The 27,202-nt window shown below is 35.8% G+C and overlaps 3 protein-coding genes across 5 annotated transcripts in view; 2 read left to right on the top strand and 1 right to left on the bottom strand.

Annotated features, from left to right (window-relative positions):
• Positions 1–7,572, bottom strand: part of LOC105838688 — a 28,296-nt gene extending 20,724 nt beyond the window's left edge. Inside the window, exon 1 of one of the 3 annotated variants that reach the window (XM_012684421.3) lies at positions 7,499–7,572. Coding sequence is in view for 1 of the 3 variants with exons in the window: in XM_036293364.1 (XP_036149257.1) it covers positions 4,680–4,693 (14 nt within the window). In the remaining 2 variants the exon portion in view is untranslated. Of the gene's footprint in view, positions 1–3,239; positions 3,463–4,679; positions 7,417–7,498 lie in introns of those variants that run through there. The other 2 variants (XM_036293364.1, XM_012684420.2) reach the window with 2 other exon arrangements.
• Positions 7,573–7,905: 333 nt separating this feature from the next.
• Positions 7,906–16,759, top strand: LOC105838684 (TAR DNA-binding protein 43). Its single transcript, XM_012684415.3, has 4 exons — positions 7,906–8,591; positions 11,408–11,577; positions 12,171–12,311; positions 15,569–16,759. Exons 1-4 carry the CDS (start codon positions 8,354–8,356, stop codon positions 16,520–16,522), a joined length of 1,503 nt encoding a protein of 500 aa, XP_012539869.2. The 5' UTR covers positions 7,906–8,353; the 3' UTR covers positions 16,523–16,759.
• LOC114255349 (TAR DNA-binding protein 43-like) lies at positions 16,452–24,997 on the top strand. The gene is made up of 2 exons (XM_036293363.1): positions 16,452–16,533; positions 18,326–24,997. The coding sequence occupies exon 2, from the start codon at positions 18,332–18,334 to the stop codon at positions 19,184–19,186; it is 855 nt and encodes a 284-aa protein (XP_036149256.1). The 5' UTR covers positions 16,452–16,533; positions 18,326–18,331; the 3' UTR covers positions 19,187–24,997.
• Positions 24,998–27,202: the final 2,205 nt, after the last annotated feature.

Here is a 27,202-nt window from a genome sequence, read left to right as displayed (position 1 = left end):
TATCTTAAAAGCGCTAAGTTTTTATCTCACGAGAAAACGCGACGATTTCGCGAGGAAAAGTATTTCGTCGATTCTCACCGGCTCGATTGTAGAGAACGATAGAAAAATATTTCTCTTTATCTCGAGTCACATGGAATTCCATTAAAAGTGCGGAGAGAATCTTAAATCTATTATTTAGAAAAGCACAGAGAAACGCGAACGAGTGAAAGGGAAATTCAAAGGTGATGTGGATCGTTAGAGGTGCACTCGAAAAAGAATTTGCCTCGCGTAAATAACGTGTTTGGCGTCCCGCGTCTGCGTATAACGAAATAAATTAATAATATAAAAGGCATTAAAAAAATTGCGGATGCGTGTAATCCGCGCGGTCGTTTATGTAATCATATTTTACTTGAACATACGCGATTGAAAAAGGATAAAATGTCAAGAAAGTTTTCTCGATATGAAATAAAGTATGAGATATGAAATTTCGAAATAATCATTAAGTTTCAAATAATCTCCCGGTGAAAGGTAACGTATACATAAAATATTTTTATTTTTATTTTTAGTACTTGATCTCTAAGCAACGTAAACGATCGACGTAAACATTCTGACATCGATTTTCTGGAAAGAAACAATTTTATTAATTCGATTAAATTTTATTATTGGGATTATTATCGTAAAGTAAGATTAGTTAATGACCGAATTCATTTGAAACTCGTAAGTAGTAAAAACAATTTGGTAATTTGTAGATATTGTAATTACGACATGTAAAAGAATCCTATATATAATAAATAGGTCATTTGAAATTTTTTGAATGTTTAAAAAACGATTCTTGTTTATATATCCACGTCTTTCCAATATAAAATTTTATTTCTATTATAAAATTACAAGTGTAAAAGCATTTTGCTATCAACAAAAAATTTTTTACTCTCTAATTAATTGAATTATTGAACCAAAATTACTTTTTTCAAATATAAAGTTTATATTTTTATACAAATACAATTACTCTAAAATTTATTAAAGTTATATATTTTTATGCATAAACTTTTTTGATCTCTCAAATCAATCTACATTACTATTATTATTATTCGCATTTATCTAGATTAGATGCCTCCTAATTCTTCTTAGCTTCCGAAAGAATTCCGTCTCTTGTAAAAGATTGATAAGCATCGTTTTACTCGAGTGCCTTTTCAACGTTTCAGATTAACAAGGAAATTTATGGAACAGTACGAAAGCAATCGAAATAGGGACACGTAACTAGAGATGATGAGCTGTCTAGTTTCAAAGAGGCTTGCGAAACGCGGCCGTATCGAGATGAGAAAGAAAAATATCATTCAAGGTTCAATGGTGCGCCAGATTCGATATGATTCGATCTGGATCGCTTGTTTCACACAATTATCTTGCGCAGGTTCAACGCTCTTGTTTTATGCCATCCATAAATCGGATGCATTTTTATAATAATATAAGTATCTAGAAATATTTGCAAGGAAAGATGACAGAATTCATCAAAAGATTTTTTGCCATTAAAATTCTGATTAAAAAACTACATGTAAGCTCAGAAGTTTTTTTGCGGGAGGTATGTATAAGAAAAATTATCCTGCTTTCGAGCGCGAAATCAAGCGGACTCGTAAGTTACAGCTCTCAGGATGCGGCGCTTTGCACCTACAAACTTTCACGAGCGATCCTTTACTTATCTCATAAATGAATCGCGTGCCGGAGACGTCGTGCCAGATGTAGAAATATTTATCTCAATGCAAGTTGTTATTCGTTTATCTCTCCAATACGGACATTGTAAATTAAAAACTGTGATGCAGCAAAGGGATTAAGAAAGTTGCGCGAAAAAGAGTTCGAAGCAGAGACTTATCGCCAAATAATTTACATTTTAAAATAACGTTTAAAATGTTTTCGTTAAATTAGGCTGGAGAGTAACTGGGACTCGTCCAGTTCGCGCTCTTCAAATGAATTATCGTTTCTAATTGCGCACTTTCTTCATTAACTGACCTCGTCATCTGTCATAAAAGTAATAATATTGTCCACCTTTCTACCCATTATTAGCATAATTATAAGATATCAGAGACGTTTTCACTATCTAAAAATTAATAACGAACAATAGACAACTTTCGATTTCGAGAAAACAGCACTGCACTTTTCAAAACTTTCAGTTCGAAACTTACAATTAGATATATAATGTCGGAAATTAAAAAATTTCAACGTTTAATCGCCTTTCTCGCAATTTTTCTCAAAAGAGCATTTAATTCATTTGTTATTAAGATTAACCTAAAATGCAAAAATTCATAATTAGACAACTCGCATTTAATTTTCTAACGCAAAAATTAAGGAGTCTGTTAATTTTAATCTACTTCATAGCGACACGACATTCGAAATTAAGATAAAACGTTTCGTATTACTCTGTAAATCAAGAACTGAATAACACACGTAAGAGTTAAGGTAACTTTCAACGACATTAAGTAACAAAAGCTCGTAAAACGCGATGGCGCAACGTCTATTTTTCCCTCGGCGTGCTGTCGCGAAACGGGGGAGATTCTAACAAAGGCAGGAATTTCCCGAGCTCGCGTTAATGATTATGTCACATCTTCGACGTTCCTAATTTAGGTTAAAGCTCAGAGATTTTCCCATCTAGGATATGCTGAGAACGCGCACTTTAATAAAATCAGGCCTTAAAACCGGTATAATCTCGGAGAGTTCAATGCTCGGTGCTGCACAGAATGATGCACCTTGCGTTTCTATCGTCGATGAAAAGATCGCAGTGTGCGTATCGATCATCAATTTATAAACATTTTTGTAAAAAAATTATTTAAATCTTAGACACAAAGACGAGATGAAAAATTCAGCTGTGCAAAACTTCCTCTAATTTATACAAATAAAACGTTAACAGCGACGAAGAAAATTTACGTTTTATTAAACATGAGACAGAGTTGCATTATGATTCTACTCAAGTGGAACAAAAAGTCATCATGACATCGAATATCAAGATGATTTCAAGATAATTATTAAAAATCATTTTTTGGCGAACTCTGATTCATTTTTATGTCATTTTGATTGTTATCGCGACTTGTCGTTCTACTTAGGTAAATTCTCGTGTACAAAGATTGCAATTTTCAAACAGAGATTGTCTAACACGCGATCGATATTCAGTCGCTTCTCTACCGAAATGTTTCCCAGGTTTAATATATCGATACACGTGGATATCATAAATTCGAGTTACAGTCCTCGGGTAAATTACTTGGTAAAGCACTTACTAAGGGAGCAGCAGCGGTCCCCTCGAGGGTGCGACGAGATTTCGTAGCCGACGGTTCTCCACTTCCTGCCTTTTGCCGCCTCTCCCGCTGGCTCAGGACTTACCTATGGGGAAGAGAGGTGCGAGAGAACGACACCCGGAGTGCCAGACGACGATGGCGCAGAGGAGACAGGTGCCCGGCGGCCGGCGATGATACTGGGATCCGACGAATCGGAAATACGGGGAAGGAATGAACTGTCGGACGGTCGCGATGAGCCGGTATATAGTCGGCCCACATTCCCTAGTGGTACGAGTAACCTAAATTCCTCCCACCAGAACGGGGCATCATCCTCGGGTCTCGGGTAGACCGCTGGGTCCTCCGCGGGTGGGATACAGAGCCCCACCTGTGTGTGCCTCCCCCCCCCCCCCGTCACGTCGCCGTCGTACACACCGGTTCGCATGGTGATGGTGGTATCATCGTTCACCTTCGTCCCTTTCGTCTTTGCCTCCTCCTCCTCCTCCTCCTCCTCTCGCTCCAGGTCGGACAGCGAGACCAGTCGATCGATCGACCTCCGTATGTCGTTTCGAAAACTCCTCTTCTCGTTCCGGCGACACGATCCTCGGAGAGCGCAATCCGCCGTGTGTCCCGCAGCGAGGGAAGGAAAAAAAAAAACCCCCTCGCTGAATGGACGATCACCGGTTCGCGTTGTAAATGTCAGGGCGCGTTACGCAACCCGTGAGCTTCGCAGGTCGATGCAGTAATGGCGATCGGCCGAATTTATGTATTTGTTTATTGCGTTATAAATTGGGCAACGCGGTTGGGATTTAACGTTGGGCAGACGTTTCCGACGCGCGACGGTATCGAGTCCGTTAGAACAGGTTCCGATCCACCTTAACGTGGTCGATATCAAATCTTTCGAAATCTCGATATCACGAGACATTCGGATAGACCGGCAATATTTGATCGAATCTCCGTTTTTACGCAATTCCGTGATCCGCAATTCAGGCCGAAAAGTGGCCAGTTTGCGAAGGAACGCTGCTCGCTCAGTTTTACACCGCGGACAGCCGGGAAAAGGGCGAGTTTCCCAGAGCAATTTTAATCGGTAAAGGGCATTTCGAGAATATTCCGAAGGAACTCCGAATGACGATGGACCTCGAGGCTCGTTCTTTTTCCACACTCCAGGGCTGAACTTCTCGCGTGGTTCAGCTTTCCCCCCTCTCTTTCTTTTCAAATTACAGAGAAACAGGGTAAAGATAAACCGCATGGGAAGTTTAGTCCCAAGATGTGGAAAAAAAGGACCAATCTTCGGGACTCCTCTCCGTTCGGCAGTTGCCATCTTTCGATTCATCATCACGATAGGATTTCTATCGGTGGATTTCTATAGGTAGTCGTTCCGCGGGAACGTTATCTCGCCGACGGGTAATTCGAAAGGCCGTGCCTCGTGACACCAAAACTACTTACACAGCCGGGACCATAAAGCGGCGTGGTGACTGCGCAAGTGTTTAACAGTCAATGACAATTCTCCGAAAGAATCGCTTCAATCGCGTGTCCGATCCGCCGCCGCTTGGCCGCGACGTCCTCTCGTTTCTTCGAGATCTCTTCCCGCGATCGCGGGGTGGCGTCGGCTTTTTACAGACACGTACACGCTTGCCGTATCCGGTGGCGTTTCTTCCTTCTTGCGACGAAAGCATTTTTATAATCCACCAAACGACTTATAAGTCAGTTATAGCACCTGTGTTTGAAGAGCAATATACAGCAGTTGAAGGACTTGCTGCAGCAATGGGCAACACGCACATTTATAAAAACGGAGAAAATAAAGTAAAAGTTACTAAAAGTGATTGTAGAATTTATTTGTTTTTTTTTAAGTAGGTTAACCCATTGTTACAGCAAACCCTTTCCAAATCGCAATATTTTTGAAAGTTTTACAAAATATTCATAATAATTATTTGAATATTTTATAAAACATATAAGAATATTTCATAAATATTTTCGTGATTTTAGAGTTAAGTAATGAACAGATTACATAAAAATTTTCCATAAATATTGTATAAAATATTTAATCTATATACTAACATATATCAACATGTTAGATAAATATATATTTTTTTATTCATATAAAATATTATAAATATTTATCATAAATATTGTGTGCTGAGTTATGCCATAAATATTACATCTTAAAGCAAACACCTTATTCAACTTTTATTCTAGACAAGAATACATCATTAAGTTAAGTCATACAAATGTTACAAGTATTACCTCGAAGCAGCACACGTGTTATTTAATTTTTACTTCAAACGAAAATATGATCGATGCGCTTATTGATAGTTAATAAAATGCAGGCTGTATTATCGTCGGGCGATTTATTTTGTGAGCGTCGAGATCTCTCCAGTTAAAACTGCGGGGCTCATTAGAGTCCGGTGATATAGATCAATTTCATCAACGCGTCAATTAACCTCGACTCTAGTTTAATTAATCATTGCTTGGTTAAACAATATCATACTCACTCTCACACTCAGAATTTATTGGCTTGCAAAATTCTAATTGCACGAAACATTTCCTCTCGAATTTTTGTGCAATCAGCGCTTTCACTTATAAGGAGACCACGTTTGATTCTTATATATTTATCATACTGTAATTATTTAAAAATGCATTTCTAATTAATTCATTAATATTATTATAATTTATTATATTTACGATTTAAACGTGATTAATACATATTTTCCCAAGTTTATTGCAATGCTATTTCTGAGACAATATTATTTAATGTATTTTTCAACGCACTGTCTGTCCTCTGGTGTGTAATAGTATGTAAATGAATCGAAGACTTAAATGCTACTCATTACGCACTTGCTACTTTACCACGGGAAGAGATATATGTCATCGTGTGCATGTTTACTACACGAGTAGCAAGGGTCTTCCAATAGAAACTGACACATTACAAAACATAATTAATTGAATAAGCAGTTCCCAAGAATTGCGCTTGAATTGTTTTAAATACCGGCGATTAGGTATTTCTATTAAATTTTAATTGTCACGTCGCCTACAGTTTGATTTATAGCCGTAAAGTCGCGCATTGTTATGTCATGTACTAATGGACCAATTACTCTCAGCAAATGGACGAAAAACAATTTACGAGATATATCTCTACCAATAAAGAATTTAAAAAGATTAAATTGAACGAAAAGATGGACAAAATTTGATTACTGAAATAAAAAGAGAATCAGAAAAAATTATATGAAATAATTTATTAGAGAATCATAAGGTAACTCCGGTATATATGTCGTATTCAATAAAAATTTAATTTGGTATCAAACATCATTTACTAAAGAAGATAAACTCTACCAATAGAAACTTTATACTATCTAATATAAGAAAAATTAAAAATACGAAATATTTATTTTCTTAAATCTGAAAAAAAACTTTAAGAAACTTTTATATTATTGCTATATGATATTGTGCCATTTCATTGGGGGTGAAAAATATACGATCACTCGACCCGTCTGAGATACACGGCGCGTAGATAATTTACAAACAATGCTTATTATTTTAAATAATTAAGACATAAAATAATATTACAAAATATATTTATAAAGTTTATTGGGAAATAAAACGATAAATATATATCAAGTAGAGAAAAACCCGAGTCATTCTTCTCAACTTTTTTTTAAGATTGAAATTGCTTGAAATCTTAAAATCTTCGAACATTACCGCCACTGATATCGATACTTTTACATTTGGAACTACAAGCCACATCGATTTTATGACACTGCTGATAAAATAAATGTGGTTCGAGTCTGTGCTAAAATCATATGTTGGTATCTTACTATTTTCATTATTTCGTTGTAAAATCAATTCTAAATTTCAAAACGTTCTCTTCGAGACAAATTTTACTAAAAATTATCCGTAACGTAAATTATAGCTTTTATATAAAATTTTCTTCATGAAGAAATTGAATAAGTTTAATTGGAACAATCAAAATAGTCTCTCGATCGTCGGTGGTCAAAGATAAATATATATATTTACCAGATTTTCAATTCTGTCTTTATAGAGTTTATATTATTGACATATATATAGTACTGCACTTGAGCTGTTAATCTATAAATAAGATGATCGACAAAAATGAAAATAAACGCGAAAAAGAATAAACAGCACTCTCTATCACTTTCCATTGAATGTTCCAGTGACCGTCTTTGCGTTCTATATCCCTCATTTTTCTCGATCACTTTTATAAATCGATAGCTCAGTCCAGTGTTACATACCGATGCTTTAATACATACCGGCTACGTGGCTTTCCACGCGCGTGGCCGAGAAAATGTATACATACAGACGGCACGTCCGCGCGCGCTCGCCGGAAAATCGATGGGCGCGCGGTCGGTCGACCGGCGCGCCATTGCCGCGCGGCGGCGCAGCGTTCGACGCGATATTCCTACGCCGTCCTAGTGCCGGCCGCGGCACGACGCTCATCCGCGGCGAGGATCACGATCTCTCTCCCGAGGGACCGTTGCGCGCGCGCACGCGTTACGGAAGCGCACCACGAATTCTCCGCGCGGTCGCCCGACCGGGCAACGCGGAACGCGCGTTTTCGGCCGCCGTCGTGGATCCCGTAATCCGCTTCGCTTCGCGAAAAGGTGGAATTTTCCAGACGCCGCGCGCAGCCGGGAGTCGTCACTTCCTGCGGTGGCGCTGGCGGCGCGTCGCGCAGAGAGAGCGGAGAGAGAAAGAGGTGCGGTGTTGCGTGACTGGGTGCGAGCGAGCGACCGTGGCGCGTGTGTGTTTGTTGTGTTGTTAAGCGTTAAGAAGAGCGAATCCTGACGAGGTTCCCCGTGTCCTTCAACCCTGTCGGCTTTTCGTTACGTCGACGCGAGGGCGAAAGACCGAACGGCCGCGGAGTAATTGAGGGAGAAACGCGAGGAAGAAAGAGTGAGCGAGAGAACGAGAGAAAGAGTGAGAGAGTGGGAGAGAAAGAGAGAGAGAGTGAGAGGGGAATACACGCTTCGCGCGGGGGAAAAAAACAGCCAGAGAGCAGCAGCAGCAGCAGCAGCAGTGCCGCCGCGTCCGATCGGCGAGGGAATCGAGGAACTCGTAAACGAGGAGGGAACGTACGAGAGGAGACCACCACCAACACATCCGACATGTCGTCCTATATCCAGGTTGCCGAGGACGAGGGCGAGGAGCCGATCGAGCTGCCGACCGAGGACGACACCACGCTCCTGCTCACCACCCTGTCCGCCCAGTTCCCCGGCACCTGCGGCCTCAAGTATCGCAACCCGGAATCCCGTACGATGCGCGGCGTTCGACTGGTCGACGGCCGCCTCCATCCGCCCGAGAACGGCTGGGGCAAAGCTATCTACTTCTGCGTATTCCCCAAAGGTATTTGTGAATCGCGCGTACGTATACGTGTGCGCGTACGCGCACGCACACGCGCGAGTACGTGCGCGCGCGCGTACGTCTGTCTTCCTCTTCCCCTCTTGTCCGTGATATTTATAATGAAACGTGGCGGCGCTGCGCTCGTGGCGTCGAAAAGCCGACTGACCACCAGTCGCCGGCGATGACGCGGCTTTAACTCCTGGGAGCGGAATACGAGACGTGCTTGAACGCTCCGGAGAATGACTTCGGCCGAGCTTCCCTGTTTACCTTGTGTTGATGAGAATAGAGTTGGTAGAATTATTTAAAATTGAACGAGAATAGAATTCTGTCCGAAATAAAATTAATCTTGGGTATGGTGAATTTATATACATAAACAAATTTATTTTTTTGCTTATATTTTATATTAATTGTATTTTTTAAATTTATTTTATAAATTTTCTTCGTGTGTACTTTGTACATAGTAATGTTTGGTGGGATTCACAAAGAATTTAGCATCATGGTCAGTTTTTTTTAATTTTTTGTAGATAAATTTGCCAAACAAATCACTCTGAATTCTTCCTCTTTGTTTGGATTTTTTAATCTTTAAAACAGTTTGAACAAATCATAATACTCCAGTTCAGATTGACAACAAATTGTCTTTCCTCCCTCATCGTAGATACGAATTTATATATTCACAATAATAATAAACAAAAAACAAGTATGAATTACATTATTAGTAACTTATGTTCTAACAGTTCTCAAATCTAGTAAACCCAATAATAGACAATGCTTTGAAAAAGATTTTTGTAACGTTACTCACTATTGTTTATGAGCAATATATTTGAAAAAATAAAAAATAAGTGGAAATTATTAAATATAAAACATTTAATTATAGTAATATAAATTATAATTTACTATGATTTTTTTTATTGTTTATGTATAAAAATAAAAAATAATTAGATATTGTTTTAAGTACAAATTTGAATTATTGAAATAAAGTGACTGAAGAGGATTTACTTAAAAAAGGAAATAACTATATAATGCTGTAATTCTGACTAATTTTACACACTGTTACGTAGCCTCGCAACAATTAACTGTTCTTGCTGTTGCCAGTTATTGAACGAGTTAAAAGATTTTTGTTTTTAAAGGCCATTATGATTATCCATATATTTATTAATTCTATTAATAAAAAAGGTTGAAATTTTATCACACTCTAGAAGATTTTAATGTATATTATTCAAAACAGAACATACAGTTATCCAAAATAGAATTTAAAAAATAATTACTCCGAATTATTATCTTTAATATCTGAAATTATCTTTAATATCTGAAAAAAGAAAGAAGTCTCAGAGATCAGGGAGAATAAATGTAATTAGAAACTTTTTTAATTGCAAAACGCAGTTGAATTAGATGACAATCAAGTTGATCAAAGTTCGGCCTAAGTCACTGTGAAGTTTATATCAAACTACACACTTGGTGATTGAGAATTGCGAATTGAAAATTACAATATATGTATATGTACATGCTTAATTAGATAAATTTAATTTTAATTTAAATCTGGTTTGTTTCGACTGGTTAAACTTCAATCTCTAATTTATATTCAATTTCCGCCTGCGTTCCAAAATTTACTGCCAGTACTGAAAATATATAGTACACGTAACATGAACTATAGACTTTTAGTACTGGCAGTGAATTTTAGGACGCAGCCTAATGTTTGATTTGATACAAGTTTAAGAGATATTGATACCTATTTCTTCACATTAGAAATACCAAGCAATCATTATTGATTATTTTTATTTTTTAAATTGATATTATATTTCTTGAAATCCATTTTATAAAGGATTTCGAAATTCCATTTAATTTTTCAATAGTTATATCCTACTACTTATTAATATTTGTTTTGATTCTTTGTTTGTACATTAATTTAATCACTTGGTTTTTTGTGAGTTAGAAACGTTTGATATTTTTATAATTGATAAGTTTATTTTAAGGTGTTTATTTTAAAGTTATTCTAGTTTATAATGAACAAATGGAATAATGTTTTCATGGTCCATAAAGATGTAACTTTATTAGCGAAGAATTAGCAATATATATAGCATAATTAGTTTTATTAGCAAGCGAAGAAAAGCTAGCGTTTATTCCCTTTCTGTCGATTTCGCCAAAATCGGCGGTAATATCAGCGAAAACCATTCTCAAAGTTCAAATGAATTAAAAACTAATCTACAATATGCTCTTTTGCCCGACTATTTTATCGACAATCGGGGTTTCTTGCAATGTGTTTCTCGTCTCTTTCGGAGTTCAACTTTTATGTCCACCAATTTCGATAAAACGTGCAAAGAGACAAAAAGACAATAGGCAAAAAGCAAGAAATAGAAACCAAAAAGTACATGGTAGATAGTGACAAGTGACACATTGGTTGCCCACGTTACCAATTGACCATTTTAGAACGAAATTTTCTGATGAATTAATCTAATGGAAAAACTTCAAACACACACATACACACAACTGTTAATGTAATCAAATAAAAGCTAGTAGAAACATTCCATGAAAAGAAAGGAGATGAGAAGCTTTGGCTTTTTACTATTTTGCAATGAGCAGAAGAAAGTAGAAGAAAATGTTAGCTTTTCTTTACTTAAATTTTAGTTTAAACTAATTAATAATTAAAATTAACTTTGCTGTCGATGAATATCAGAAAACAATATGCGAATTAAATATTTCTAAGCTGTTTAAAACTACTTATAACTATTTTTTTTCCTTGTTTACACTTACATTTTTCTTTCTTTTTTTTTAATTAAAGCAAATATTTGCAAGATGCTAAACGTTGAACATTGTCTTTTCAGAGAACAAACGTAAATCTGATGACAATTTGGAAAATTCCACAGCTAAGACTAAAAGAATGGAAACGAAGTTACGTTGCACTGACTTGATAGTACTTGGTTTGCCATGGAAAACAACCGAACAGAATTTACGCGAGTATTTTGAAACATTTGGTGAAGTTCTTATGGCACAGGTAAGTGTCTGTGTTTATCGAAATTTACGCTTTGGAAACTAACACGGAGGAGTTCTACGTTTCACTGCTTTAATAAAGTATTCCTTTAAACTCATTGATTTATTAGATAAGGAAGACAGTGTCACGCGGTAACTTGTTAAGACAAAAATGTTTTCATAATAATTTGTAATAAATAATTTTAACTAGATAAATATTTATAACGTAAGACTTTACATATTCTGAATTAGTGTGTTATCAATATGTATTGATAAAAAGCAAATAATTAAAACAATTAAAGAAAAAACTTCAAATAAATGATTAAAAAGTAAAATATTCGCATACATTAAAAAAAAGTTTAATCAAAGATATTAAAATATTTTTGTTTTTGAAATACTTAAAAATATTTTAAACGGTGTTTAGATTTAAAACATTAAAATGTTTAAAGCTGTTAAAGATTTCAGAGTTTTAAACACCATTTAAAATCAACATATTTTTATATATTTGAAAAACGAAGATAGATAAAACGTTTTAATATGCAAAAATTAAACTTTTTTTTTAATATAAACGATGTACTCTGTAATTGTGAAAGATCACGTTAAAATTCTATGTTATAGGTAAAAAAAGATGCGAAATCTGGCCAAAGCAAAGGATTTGGCTTTATTCGATTTGGAAGTTATGAGTCGCAATTGAGATGCCTCGCTCAACGTCATATGATAGATGGCCGATGGTGCGATGTCAAGGTTCCTAACAGTAAGGTAAGAACATAATTCACTTACAGATTCTATAATTCTTTCTGCTACTTTTTACCGCTTTCTCAAATATATAAAAAAAGTCTTGAAAAATTATTAAATCGATGATGCACATTTAAAACATATGGAGAGCGAATAAATCATTTCAAAAGCAACAGGAGAAATCTGAAGATTTATATTTTTATCAGAAATAACGAAAAAGCTACAATTGATTGTACATTTTTTAACGTTTTTATTCAATTATTTTGTTAATGTGAAGTTTTTACATATTTTATTATTGAATGATATCTTGTTATGTTGAACGATAAAATATATAACACAACACATTTGTACAATAATCAATCATTAATTTATATTGCTCTTTATAATTTTTATATATAACAAAAATAAGAATAATAATTATAAAAATATTAAATGATACATTTATAATTAATTAGTTGTTGAAAACTATTGCTTTGTATTGTTTTTGAAATGATATATTCTTTCTTTCTCTTTTTCAAGTATTTCACGTGACTTCAATCTGTACATATTATTAAAAAATAGCAAAATTTATTATTTATGAGCTATTAAAATAATTTATTACGGTTGTCTTTAGCAAGAATACTGATAACTTAAATTGACGTAATTAAATTGTTACAATAATATTGACATAATTTATTATGATAAAATTAATTGATTTTGCAGTATCGTTACCAACAAAATTATGTTGCATATAATTAACATGTAAAAACAACTGCATAAATTTTATCTTTCTATTCTTTTGGTTAATAAATTCTGATTTCTTTCTCAATTTTCTAATTTTATGTTAACAAAATCATAAGAGAAAAATTTTTTTTAATTAAAAATTTGAGACAATACGAAATAATATAGTATTTTCCAAATATGCAAAACTATTTAAATTTCGATCGTCATGTGTTACCTCGCAAATGTCTACATTTCAAAATATGTTCAGATATGAATACACGTGTAACATTTCAAGTAGAGGTTGGAATGTCGCGTGAGAGTCAATCGGCTAAAACTGATAAGAGCTTACAACTGTGAATACGGATAATATCTTATCTTATGAGCTTTCTGTCTATCTCCATTTATCAAATAATGCTTTAATGCGAATGTCAATATTTTCTCACATTCCTTGAATATGTTATTTTTATGTACATGAGACGTATATTTCGCTGTGGTATAAATAGGTGAATGTGCGAAAGGCTATAAGTGTGGTGGAATTATACAGAGAGAAAGAATGTAATATGTCTGTATGTATGAATGTATGTTTATACGTGTGTGGTGCGTGATCCGAGTGGAGAGAGCGACGGTAATGGTGTGCTTGCGTGAACATGTAAATAATACAGTATGTTTGTGTTTCTCTAAGAAAACGGTATGAGAGATCTCTTGAAGAGAGTGATTAATAGTCCTGTGTCAATCGCAACGAAGAGAGAGAAATGACTCGATAAAACGTAAACCCAGCTTAACGGCAAACTTAACAGTCGTGTGCTATCTTTCTCGAGATTTTTTTTTTTTTTTAAGTGACCGAAGCTTTCGTAAGCCTCGATCACGGCAAATGAGAAAAAAAAAACAGAAATCCTCATAAACAGCCTATCTTTACGCTGATATAAATCAAAGCACTCACTATAAATTGCGTAGCATCCCGAGTTTACGATTACACGCGTGAATGAGCATATTATGAGGAGTGTATCGCACGTTGAAAGAGCGTAACTGAGAAGAAAAAGATCAATATTTTCATGAGCGCGCGTATCCTGGATACATCAAATATTGTAACGGGTATGACTTTGTATGCTGGAGTATGTAAATGCAGATTTTCATAGTCGCGCGCATGGAGTATGTCTCGTAAACAATTTTTTAATCGGTTTTTTAGACCCAAGAATTCGTGCAAATTTCGTGATGCGGGAATAATTCTTTTAAACAAAGTTGCCAGAAGGGGATCTTCCTTCAAATTTAGGTTTTGCAATCACGAAGGATTTTTTGGAAGGATAAAAATATTATAGACCTTTATATTTTTCTCTTTCAAAAATTATCCTAAACTTTTTATTCTTCTAAAAAAAAATGATGATAACAAAATCAAAATTTAAGGGGCATTCCTCAACTGGCAATTCTGTTTATAAAGCTTTGTGTTCACGATAAAGAGATTAAAAATCGTTTCAAGATTTGGACAGAGAGGAAATTGATCAATTTTTTGGTCAAGTGTTTTTGGGTAAGTTTAATATATTTTTTTTACCAAAATAAGTTAAAATTACAAAATTAACTGTATAATAAAATTAATTTTAAAAAGTATTATTTATATATTAAAATGTAGTTTTTGAAAAAGTTGATTACTACAAATATATATACTAAAACAATTACGATATGTGGGTTTTAAAATTAATTTAAAATTTTATTTGTAAATTAAGTTTATATGGAATGTTCTATATAAAAATGTTTTATACAGTAACTTTACTTTCTACATAGATAAACTTTTAACTTAGGAAATAAAATTAATAAATTATAGTATATGTGCGTATTTTAAAACTAATTAGTTAAAAATTAACTCATTTAAAACTAAAGCCTTCGGCACACGATACGACTTTTCATGTTAGCACGCATACGAGCCGTCTTACGATTGGTAATATAAGCATTCGAGCCAATCAGGACACGTAATAAGATGTCTCGTATGCGATCTAGCATGAAAAATGTATCGTGTGCCGAAGGCTTAAGTTAAGTTAAAAGTTATTAATTGTATTACGTAACTTCCAATTTTTTCGCTAGTTACTATTCAACCCTGAATTGATCCATTTTATCTCCATCCGGGGTCAAAGCGATTTCTAACATAGGCGCGCAAAGCTTTATAGCTTTTGTGAGACCCGCGATGCGTTGTTATGATACCCAAGTAATACTCTAGAGTCCAAATTATTACGCGGAAAAGAAAAAAATTTTGCGAGGCTCTACGCTGGGTAAAGTGCGTAATCGGGAATGAAAAACTCGCGAATGAATTGCGCACTAGTTCGCTATCCGACGTTTACGTTTCGCGGAGTAGATTTTGCGCTGCGAAATTGTTTTTTTTTTCTTTTTTTTTTCTTTTTTTCCACATACGCGCTTTTCACCGACGTCGACGGGTGATGATATATCGGGAAAAAAAAAAACCCGGACTCAAGTACTTAGTCTGAGACGCGTTGCGACACGGAGCGTTGAGCGGAGCGAATGCGTATGTGTGCTTCCAACATTTCGATCAAGTCTGTATGTGATTGTCGAGGGCTGGTGTAATCTGGTTCCAGAATATAGACGGAATAATGATGGCACGTCAGTATGATACGGGTAAGCACGGTAACGAGTGCTACCGACCTATACCGGTACACACGCCGAGTAGCCGCCGAGTGCCGGCGTCGAAGCCGTACGTACCCAGCGTAAACTCGTCGTCGTCCGAGACCGCTGCTCCGCCCCCGAACGCGCCACCCCCGAGATACGACTCGGAGTATGATTACAAAACCACTCACTACCCATCGTATCCCCCGAATTATCCTTACGACGATAACAAGTACAAGTACGAGGGCGGCGGCGGCGGCGGCGGTGGCGGCGGTGGAGGCAGTGGGGGCGGCGGTCAGCAGCAGGTTGTCTACAACGCCTACAACGAGAAGCCGGGCTACGTCGCCTACGAGGAGTCCGCTGCCTACGATACCCGCGGCTACATGCCGCCACCGCATGCGAATGTCGCCGCGGCGCCCGCCAATTCCGCGTATCCACCGTCCGACGCCGATTACGGGTCGCGGTATTACGGCGAGGGACGTGCCTATCCGGCCGACCATTGTCCGGAGCAGTACGACAAGGGCAGGTACAGCAACTACGGATACGAGCAACGGTGCTACTACGACCAGGCCGACGGCCGTTACGCCGTCGCATCTGATGGCAGATACGAGGTGCGCTATGCGGACGCGAGGCATCCGGACGCGAGGCATTTGCCGGTCGATCCCGGCCGAGAGGCGGACTGCCGATACATCGACACCCGCGAGATGGACAGGAGGTACGTCGTCGACGGTAGGGAACCCATAGACGGCAGGTACGCGATGGACAGTCGCGAGGTCGACGGCCGTTACGCTGTCACCTCGGACGGCCGCGACCCGGTCGACGGTAGATACGCGGATCCAGCGAGATATCCAAAGGAGAACTACTACGACCGCTATTACAAGCACCGGCCGTCGAGGGATCATCACGTCGCGGATACGAGATACTGAAGAAAAAATTCGTAATTACAATCAATCATGTTTTAATGGGAATACTAGATTGCGTACATGTTGATCTGCGACATGACGATGACGGTCCTTTCTCCTAGGATTCGATGCACATTCCTCGACCGTATTATGCCACGCATCTATAAGCGATCTATGAATGTTGTATTATTATCATGTATTATTTGCGGTGCATTAATCTAGCGGATTTCTTCGAAGGATCGTATAAAAATGAATCGAAAATTTGTATGAATGGATGTTAGAAAATATTTAGTATGCGGTTTCTTAAAAAATCAGAAATATTTACTTTATTTCATGTAACTAATTTATAGCTAATTTATAATCTGTAAAATATAAGTTTTTTTTTCGACGATTATCGGACATTAATGTCTAGCGCGCGATTTATTAAACGGTTTTTTTTATTACTGTGTTTTTATCACATATAAAAAAGCAATCGATGTTTCTTATATAAAGAGACAAGAGACAAAATCTTGGATGATTAATGTTTTACTACTATTTGGATTTTATTAATTTTATTGTCATTATTTTATTATTCTTAATATGATGCATATTAAGTTACTAGCGGATTGTCTTGTCTAGAAATGTCGAAAATAATGAAAAAGATGCGTGGTATAATGTTGAAAAAATTGTAGAAAAATTTGTTTTACTGCTTTCAAGACTTTATTTAAATTTATTCTATATATATGTATTGTATATATATTTAATACATATTTTTGTTCAAACATACATCATGAACATTTAATTTTGACCGAAATAATCTTTTTATTGTACTTTTAACTAAAAAAGTTTAAACAGCTTCATTTTCATATTTTATATAAACAACTTTCTTTTATATAGAAATCATATTATTCCATTTTTATTAAAAATATCGTAAAAACGCACAAAATAGTATAAAAATTTGTAATATACTTCAAGTAGAAGATAGGTGGATAAACGGTCAAAGCAAATCTTAGTGCTCCTTGTGCGATTTATACGTTTTCTAGTTTATTCGAACTAGTATAACAATTTGTTACATTATTTCCACTCTAAAATTATAAAACTTATTTAAAATATTTTTTATAATTATATTTATAATAGAGATAATTAAGATTATAAAAATAAACAATTTATCTTATATGATCGATCGAGTTAATATCAAAGAAAAAAGATTTATATACATATTCCCATTAATTCATGGTGTTTGTTAAATATACCAGATATGTTGTCTAATGGTAGAGATAATTAGTCTGGGATAATTGTTTACATTTTATCAAATATGTGCTTATTATTCAAATTAAGACAGTGTAATGTAGCATGAGATATTCACTACAACGTGAACCTAAAGGAAAAGACAGATTGTACAGATTGATGCATGGATTTCAAGTGGTCATAGTGCTTAAGTGTTCATTATATAACATTATGTTTACATGTAAATCGAGCCAGCCGGCGTCTTTTCTTGAATCGATAAATATAAAAAATATATACACGAATTTTCTATATAAAACTTGACGTTTAGTGCAGATTAATTGCAATCGACGGAACGTTAGAGTCCTAAGCTGAGAAGCGAGAGGTTGCACACCCTGCGTATCTACGGAAATTTTAATTGTGTGTAATGTATATGCATGTGATGACTTGATGTAAACCGTAATGTACCGTTGTGTTACGTTTTTGCCATTCTCTTCACGAAACCGCTACACGTCTCACAGCGATTCTACCGCCGCCGGTATTGTGAGTAATGTGCACTGTACGCAAGTTTTACCTTTGTATAACCTGTTGTACATGATTGATTGATTGTGCGTTTGTGTGTAGGAAGGAATGATTCAGCAAGTACCCTGCAAGGTATTCGTCGGCCGCTGTACTGAGGACCTAACCGCGGACGATCTACGAGATTATTTCTCCAAATTCGGCGAGGTGACGGACGTATTCATCCCGAAACCCTTCCGCGCGTTCTCGTTTGTTACTTTCCTAGACCCCGAGGTCGCCCAGTCGCTCTGCGGCGAAGATCATATTATCAAGGGTGTCTCGGTACACGTCTCGAATGCCGCGCCCAAGTCCGAGGGCAACAATAAAAATTTTAATAATCAAGTGAACTCGAACATGAGGGGCGGCAGGGGCGCGCCGGGGCCCGTCGATAATAACGTGCAGGGCAATTATCAGGGTAACCGCTATATGGGTCATTCGGGCAACAATATGGGCCCGAACGGATGGAATAATCCCGGTAATCGCGGCAATCTCGATATGCCAAATCTACAGGCTCTTGGTATCACCGGACAAAACAACGGCGGTGGTGGCGGTGGTGGGATGTCGAATCCGCTGGCGATGGGTGGTCTGAATCTGTCCGCGCTGCCGGTCAATCCGGCACTGGTGGCCGCCGCCCTTAACCAGGCGTCCTGGGGTCTGATCGGCAACCTGCAGAACCAGGGAAACGACCAGGGTTATTCGAACCAGCCGGGCCCACCGGGCCAGCCGCCCTCCGGTAACAACAGCATTGGCAACAGCGGCAATTCCGGCTTCCTCAGCTGGATGAACCAAGGCGGCGGCGACGGCAATACTGGCAATCCCGGCACCGGCGGCCCCGGGCCGAATAACCCGAACGCGTCCCAGGGCGCCTGGCAGAATCACCCGGGTCAGCGCGATCAGAAATCGAATACCTTTCTTAAGTACGAGTAAATTCAATCGGGGCCGTGGGTCTACTCGTAAAACCAAACGGATCCTCCATCCACGGGTCCCGATGCAACAACCATAGCGAACGGTGGTAACTGACGGGGCCGACGGTTTTTCCATAAGCACGTCGGCCCCGTCGAGAAAACAAGAGCCAGAGCCTATGTATCGTTTTTTCTAATGTTTTGCACTAATCGCCACTGCGTGTATTATAATATTTCGAAAATTCTCCCCTACTCTCTTACTGGTTTGACAAATTAGCACAATTCCGTTCGTTCGAAGGAGGTTTAGGTTTATACGACAAAAGCGGATAGCTCCGATTTATATATTGAATATGTGTGCGTCTGGTTTTTTGCGTGGTCTCTCTGGTGTGAGCGTGCGAAAATGAATAGGTAGCAAGATCGAATATGTATGAAATTGATGTGTGAGCAGCTTGTAACTGCACGGCAAGAATGAGATTATGTAATAAAATAAATTTACTGCTTAACATAATTATTGGTAACATGTAATTTACATGATAGAATACCTAATGAGATCTGAGTCTCAAGAAGACTTAAGCTACTTCAGCATTTATCAAACCCAGTGAAATGTATACCAGAATATTTTTACTCAAAAGGAAATTACTGCCATACATACAGATATAAATCGTATAGAAAATAATTATAGTTACAATTGCATATGCATGCGTTTCATTTTATCTAAGTATACATCATTTTTCCATTGAGTAATTATTAAATTATGGGAAAGTTGGAAATAGCTCGAGTCTTTTTTTGTCGCAAATCTCGATGATACAAGAAGCTTTAGAATATTTATTCAGAGGATTTGTAATAAGAGTCTATCCGTAAGGCGATTTTGTCAAAATCCTGCGAGGGAGAAGGATATACATTTACTAATCTTTCTCATTCGTTTTTTTTTCTATTTTTTTTCTCCTTTCTCTCAGGAGGAAACATGGCGGAACTATATGATTTGGCTGTCTTGTGGTTAAACTCTTATTACAGTATCTCTATATTTACTTAATACCATTTGTTGAGAAATTGGTTGATCACATCTTTTTGTTTAACCATCATTAACTAAATTTTTCCTCCTCATCTACATAAACATTTTTTTTATATAGGAGAGGAGACTAGATCCATCGCCTTAATTATACAAATTAAATTAGTTTGTAACTCAGACGATGGATCTATCTAACGTGGGTGCAATGTGGTAATAGACGATACCGTGAAACCAAAGCCAATTAATGTTATATTGAATCGAAAGCTGAGTCTAATTGCTAGACATTGTTTATAAGAAAGCGTTTGTTACAACACAATATATAACTTGCCATCTTTTTTTTCAAATTACAAAAGAATATTCTATTTCTTGCATGTTATTTTTTAACGACGAATCTTTTGATTAATTATTTTTTGTTGTATTTTAGAGATCTAGAAAAAAGATCTAGATCTACATTTAGAATTGAAACTTTTAGCTGTTGTAGACAGCTTTTTTCAGTATATTTCATTCGAAGCTTTGCAGTCGTTTGTAACATCCTCTAGCAAAATACTTTCTCGACGTAGATAATGGATTTCATTTTGTAATTATTTATAATACCAATGTTGTACGAACAAAATATTGCAAGATATGCTTTAAAGAGATTTCAAAACACTGAATAATATGTAAAATAAACGAGGATTGAGATAGTAAAAATTACTAATTAGACAAGTACATTTTCGTCTATAGAGATAATCAACGTTGAAATCAAAATTTTATTTTATTAAATTTCATTAATTTATTATTTTAGACATTAAATAAATCGGAAATTTCCTTTGGTGCAGAGTTACCGCCATTAAAGTAATCCTTATTCTCTAGCTTGCAGTACTATTTATCTGCTTCGTGAAAGATTAACACTTTCCAAAATATTAACAAGATCTTGAAAAAAAAACGTAAATTGTGATTGATGTGATTGCCTGACAGTGTATGAATGTGTCGATGGCTCGCAACACACCTGGAGACTGATCGCAGCTATCCGTATTGTATTATATATTATATATTATTATCGATTTGAACTTTTGTTTCAAATATTTCAAATGTAACACATAAATAGCTTATTATGTGAGAATTTTACACTAGTGTGAAGGTGTGTCAAAAATTATTGATTGATTGTGTGTGAAAGAAAATTGTTTGGATTGATCAGATTTTTGTATTTTAATTGAGTGATTTGAAAGAAAGCGGGAAGAGAAAACTCTGTTTAGATGTCTTACATGTCTGTGTATAATGTGTCATAAGTTCTGAATGAAATACGATGGAATAGACTTTCGAACAGTTTCCTGATTGAACGATAATGAAAAAGATAGCTTTACTGGTCGAGAGTAATTTATTTTTCAAAGAAAGGAAGAAAGAAAAAGAAAGAGTCGCGAGCACAGAAGAGAAGGAATGCAATTCACATCTCACATTTATAGTCAATAAACTTTAACATACGAAATAGTTATGTCAAACAATTTAAACTTAAAGACCGCATTCGTCACCGCGAGCATCACTATATACCACGTTAAAGGAATTATTTAGATTGACTATTTCAGACTACACTAATTATCTCTTATGAGTATATTAATTGAGAGAATAAAATAATCCTTCTATATAGGAGATGTATGTACTGTTGTGCTTTTTCATTTTCTTGTACAGTGATTTCTCATGAACTTCCTTCTTTTAAACGTGAGACATTACTTAATATATGATCCTAATGATAATATTCTCTCACTCTTTCTCTCTCACTAGCGTGAAGTCTTATCGATATGCGTGTGCCGCGTGTACAGAAGGGAAAAATCTCTAAACTTTTAGAATGTCAAATCCCGGATTTGCTCGACGCACGCGTGTGTGTATGGTGGCTGAATGTATTTGTTAATGGTCGTCTCAGAATTGCACAGGCGTGAGTTTTTACTACCTATTAGCAAAAGTGATGATGTCGTTTGTTTAGAGACACTGAGAACGCGCGTACTTGGCAGAGCGAGGTGAAGAAGTGAGGTGACTGAGTAAATAATGCATAAGGCGAGCGGGAAAGCACTGCGATATTAGATGAGAATGAGCAAATCGTCCAGTGTGTATCTGATATACATATATTTAAATCGAGAGGAGGTTGTTTATATACGTAATGTATGTAAAAAAGGCTAAATTATACACACATACACACACATACAAACACCGATTTGAATGAGGAGAGATAGACGATATGGAGTTGATTGATTGCGTATTCTGCCACGCTATTAAGTCTATAAATTGTTAAATTAATCTACATAGAGAAACTGTGGTTTAAGACAATTTTCAACAGACATTGGAACCAAGTTTGTCACTAAGGCACGAATGTTCGCGCTTTAATTTTCTTGGCGTCTAAAAATATTTTTCAGGGAGAATGTAGTTCCTTATAATACAAGAAGTAAAGAATAAATTATGATAAAATAATTTGTACAAGAGAGGTGAAGTAAAATAGTTGATGAATGACTGTATTAATAGATAATAGTTGATTGATCTGCTCGAACATTCGTGCGTGAGTCGCGATTATAGATCTACGTGATCTGACAATTTAGTTTATAGACGCATCTCTTTTCTCTTAGCCTCTAAACAATGAAACATTAAATGCATTCTTTCATCTCTTTGCTATATTTAATATAAACTTGCATAAATTTGTTTTGTTTTGATAAAGAAATTTGAATTATTATTTAGCAAGAAACTAAGAATGTTTCACAATTACAATTGAGGTAATATTTTTTTAATTTTCAAACTGTGCGATTTTACTTTCAATCTTGAAACGCATTAATTCTTAAATTGAACCAGAATAATATAATATATACTATTATATATTATAGTATATGATAGTAGAATATAATGTTACAAAATTAAATTGATTCTCAATTTAATAATACTAATGCTAACAAGTATCTATTATTGATATCCAATAAACTCCTTTCACAAAGTTTGAATAATTAGAAAATTTATATAAAATTACATAAGAAATATTATTGAGCACTAAAATTTTGCTATAACCGTTTTTTGGCTTTCTTGATTTAAATACATATAATATATGTATAATTATAATATATTACAATATAGATATACATAATATGTATATCTATATTTAATATATGTATATGTATACATATATGCTATAATATACGATTTATATAAAATATATACATATATATATTACTATTTTTCTCAGTTATCAATATTTCGTTAAAAAAATGCACCAAAAAAAATTTATTGAAACAACCAAGAATTTCTTTGCATCTAATTCAGCAAATCTATAGCTATAATATTCAAATAGTCAGTTTTTTATGTTAAAGTATGAAAGTTTTATAATTGAAAAAAAATTAACAATTATAATTAATTATAATATTGTTATAATTAGCACAGCAAATTTGTTAAAACTTTGTAAAAATTAGTCGAATATACGGAAATTTTTGACGAAACATGGCTTGTTGCATTGGCTTGTTATATTAGCAATTTTTATTGTAAAAAAGAATTAGTTGCTGTAATAATTTATTCGTTGCTTTTGGACACTATTTCTTTATTGATTTATCGAATCTTTTTAGTTATAAATGTTGTACTTACGCAATAAACTATTGCTTTGCTGAATCAATTTATTTTTTCTACGTAAGAAAGAAATTATAAATGTCGCGAGATGAGTTTCCACATCAAGAAAGATAATACACAATCTCCTTCGTTAAACAAATTTTTAAAAATAAAATCTTGTCCATGGAATTAATTGTCAAGTCACGTATTTCAAATCGTTTGAAATAGCGATGCCTACGACGTTATCGGCATTTTCTCGCGATCCCTGATCGGTGAGTTTTTTTCGCGCGGGATGAGAATGCCCACTGCTCAAAGGATGCCTTGCAAAACGATTTGGAAGTGATCTACGAAATATGTAAATACGGATTGATATAAAGCAATTTTAATATCGCTCACAAAATGTAAACGAATTTTATTGTAGAGTTAGCTGCGCTCTGTAAATCGCTCGATAATTGTATTCTGAGAGAGGGAGAGGGAGAGAGAGAGAGTGAGAGAGAGAGAAAGAGAAATAGGGAGAGAGAGAGAGAGAGAGAGAGAGGAAATGAAGATGCGGCTGCATGAGACGAAGTCCCTGAAGACTTAGTGTGTCGTGAAACGTTGTCGTGTGAGAATGTTGAATTCAGATCCGTCGATCTCGCGGCTGTTAAGGAGGATTTCGAGCCGCTCTTCGTGGAAGGGCACGCGGCGAGGAAACCGACGCGAAAACCGACATTCTTTTACACTTTTGAGATACGCCGAGCTATATACAAACGAGTCGAATGTGAGTCGAGACTATCGTGGGTTTTTTACCGTGTGCGAGAACGATTTTTGCGCGTGCCGCAATCCATCGTGCGAAAGAGAGAGAAGTGTCATAAAGTCTTTTTGTCCACTGCGGTATTTTGCCGCGCGACATCTCGTAGATGCTACCGGAAGATCGCGAGAACGGCATTACGTTTCCCCAATTTATGCTGATGATTCTGCCGTGTGAAATTGTAAAAACGTTTCCCGAGTTCGCTGAGTTGATGCGAGAATACTCAATGCTCTCCGTAACGTTCTCCGTTGATTGTAGTGTATGTTAAATTATGCCGAGAATAAAATACCCAAGCATCGTGGGGGTACCACAGATTCCTTTAAATAATGCGAGTCAGCGATGCACAATCACATAATCTGCTAGTTGTCCTAGGATTGACGGAAGACTCGCGAAATTTTTTCAATTTCTTGTCTACCAGTAACGTTTAAAATTGTAACAGGATCACATTTCCATGAACTAGTAAAAAATGAATTGGTTTTTGTCGAGAATTAATCGCATTCAGTAGATTTTTTATTATAACTGTTGGAAGTTTTTTTTTTGTGAGATAACATTTCTATAAATCTAAAAGTTTAATTCAAACGGCACAAAGAAAATTTTCAACAGTTATAAAATAAACATTCTGTTGAACGCGGCAGTTATTTAAAAAATAAGAATGAATGAAGAAACATCATCAGTCGTTCGATTTCAAGTGAGTATTGCTGCAACAAAGTTAGACTTTGAAACTGAAATCTCGCCTCTCGTTCTTTTTGTCGAGAATGATGTTAGTCGAAATTTTTTCCGCACCAATTTTGGGACAGCCAGAACAACCGACCAGTCAAAAATTATCGCGCGGCCACGGAATCAGTTTTAATACAATTATAATATTTTCGGACATGAAAAAATATTTAATTTATTTTACACAATTTGATACATAATTCGTAACAAAGGCGCCCTCGAGAGATTTGCGTGTATAAGATCCTAATTTTTTTTTTACGATCTTGTTCACTATATCGCGAGGGAACGAACTCGTGCCGGTTTGATTAAACGCGACAAGAGGACGGATCTAGGACGACGATTTGTAATTGTAGAATTGTAAAGAACGAGTGGAACAGTTTGAAAGGTAACATAGACAGAGCCGCCGCGCCGGTAGCGCCGGGCCTTCCGGCATTGGCTGGAAATGAAGACGATGACTGAAGTAAACGTAAGGCTACGGAAACGTCCGCTGATCCTCGAAACACAGGTGACTACGATCTGACATTATTTCTCTTTCATAAAACGCCTCGCCATCATCAATGATCAAGTAGAGTAAAATCACCCTCATCGACATTCTGGCTTTTTCGCAATTTTCGAAAAGTTAATTTTTTGTCCGTTGACATTTCATTTCTTTTCTAAATCATCATCATCTGCGTTCGCCACATTCGCAATATTTTCTTCCTAAAGCAAGAAAGAGTCTCCCGTCCATACATCTTTTGGAGTATTTTTCGCGTGTTCTTCCCTAATCTTTATTCGAATGTCGTTTTATTCATCTTATTAAAAAAGAAAATGATGCGATAAATGCCGACTCAATATACCTACTATACTCGTAGAAGAATATCTTAATTTTAAGGTATTAAAATGTTACTTGTCTCCATTTTTTTTAATATTTAAAAACGTTTTATTTTTAACAGCGTTCAGTTTTAAAACACTAAAATTGGGGTTGGGCGTTCTCGCGTAAAATATAAATAATTTTCATTACATGTATACAATGTAAACTATATTTTACGTGTTTTTATATAAACGATGATCCATAAATACCTAGAAAAGATTCCAATTTTATCAGAAATAATGAAAATTACATTCCGTTTTTTAACTTTTAATATATATTTTTATTTGATTAATACTAAACTAAATTATATATTAATCTTGTAACTTAATTACTTTTTTTATTGCGTGAATTTATAATAATTTACTTATGTATTAGCTGCATGAAAAAAAAATCGTGTAAACAATACATAAATAATCCATGTAAATATAATCGTAAAATGTATGATACAATCTTGTTTTAAACGTTTTAGTGTTTTAAGTTTAAAAATTGTTAAAAATAAAATTATGTATTTCAAAAATATGGAGACAGAAATAACAGTACATTATGTAACAGGCGTAAAATCGGCATTTTGTGCACGAGTGCAAAAGGCTGTTACGACCGTGTTACGTACCATATTTTTTTGTTATCCGTGCATCGATGTGTGATCCCTTGAGTGTCTCTTAGGTTTTCGCAAATTGTTTATCAAGGTCAAGTTAGGTTTGCGAAAGTGACAAAAGGCTGTTCGTTTTCGCTGCACTGCTGCACTAGTACAATAAGTTAGAATGAGAAAAAATATATTTGTTTTACTCTATCTTGTTGCATTAGTGCAGCAGTGTAACGAAAAAGTGACACGCATGCAAGTACTGAAATAATCAAACATACTGACACAGTCGCACTGGAATGTTTTACATCATGATTCACGCTATCTATTAGAGGACAAGAACTGTCCAATAATGTTAAATGCTGAATTCGGTGATGCAGTTTTCGGATTTATGCCACATAGCCGTAGCTGTAGAGGGGATGAAGTACTAAGAACAGGAACCAATCTTACACTGATCACTTACTAATTCTTTAATGTGATTGATCCTTATCTTTAGTTCTTTATCCTCTACGCAGTCGTGGTTATGTGGTAGAAGTCCGAAAACTACAA

The sequence above is a fragment of the Monomorium pharaonis genome, chromosome 10 (genome assembly GCF_013373865.1).
Source record: "Monomorium pharaonis isolate MP-MQ-018 chromosome 10, ASM1337386v2, whole genome shotgun sequence".
NCBI lineage: Eukaryota > Metazoa > Arthropoda > Insecta > Hymenoptera > Formicidae > Monomorium > Monomorium pharaonis.
The sequence above is the reverse complement of the archived record's forward strand: the minus strand, read 5'-3'. Positions and strand labels throughout refer to the sequence as shown.

Bases quoted from the DNA above. Each gene is read 5' to 3' on its own strand.
- LOC105838684 (XM_012684415.3), top strand. From the start codon at position 8,354: ATGTCGTCCTATATCCAGGTTGCCGAGGACGAGGGCGAGGAGCCGATC. The intron at 8,592-11,407 runs GTATTTGTGAAT...TTGTCTTTTCAG, and splicing joins CTTCTGCGTATTCCCCAAAG to AGAACAAACGTAAATCTGAT. The intron at 11,578-12,170 runs GTAAGTGTCTGT...TCTATGTTATAG, and splicing joins GTGAAGTTCTTATGGCACAG to GTAAAAAAAGATGCGAAATC.
- LOC114255349 (XM_036293363.1), top strand. From the start codon at position 18,332: ATGATTCAGCAAGTACCCTGCAAGGTATTCGTCGGCCGCTGTACTGAG.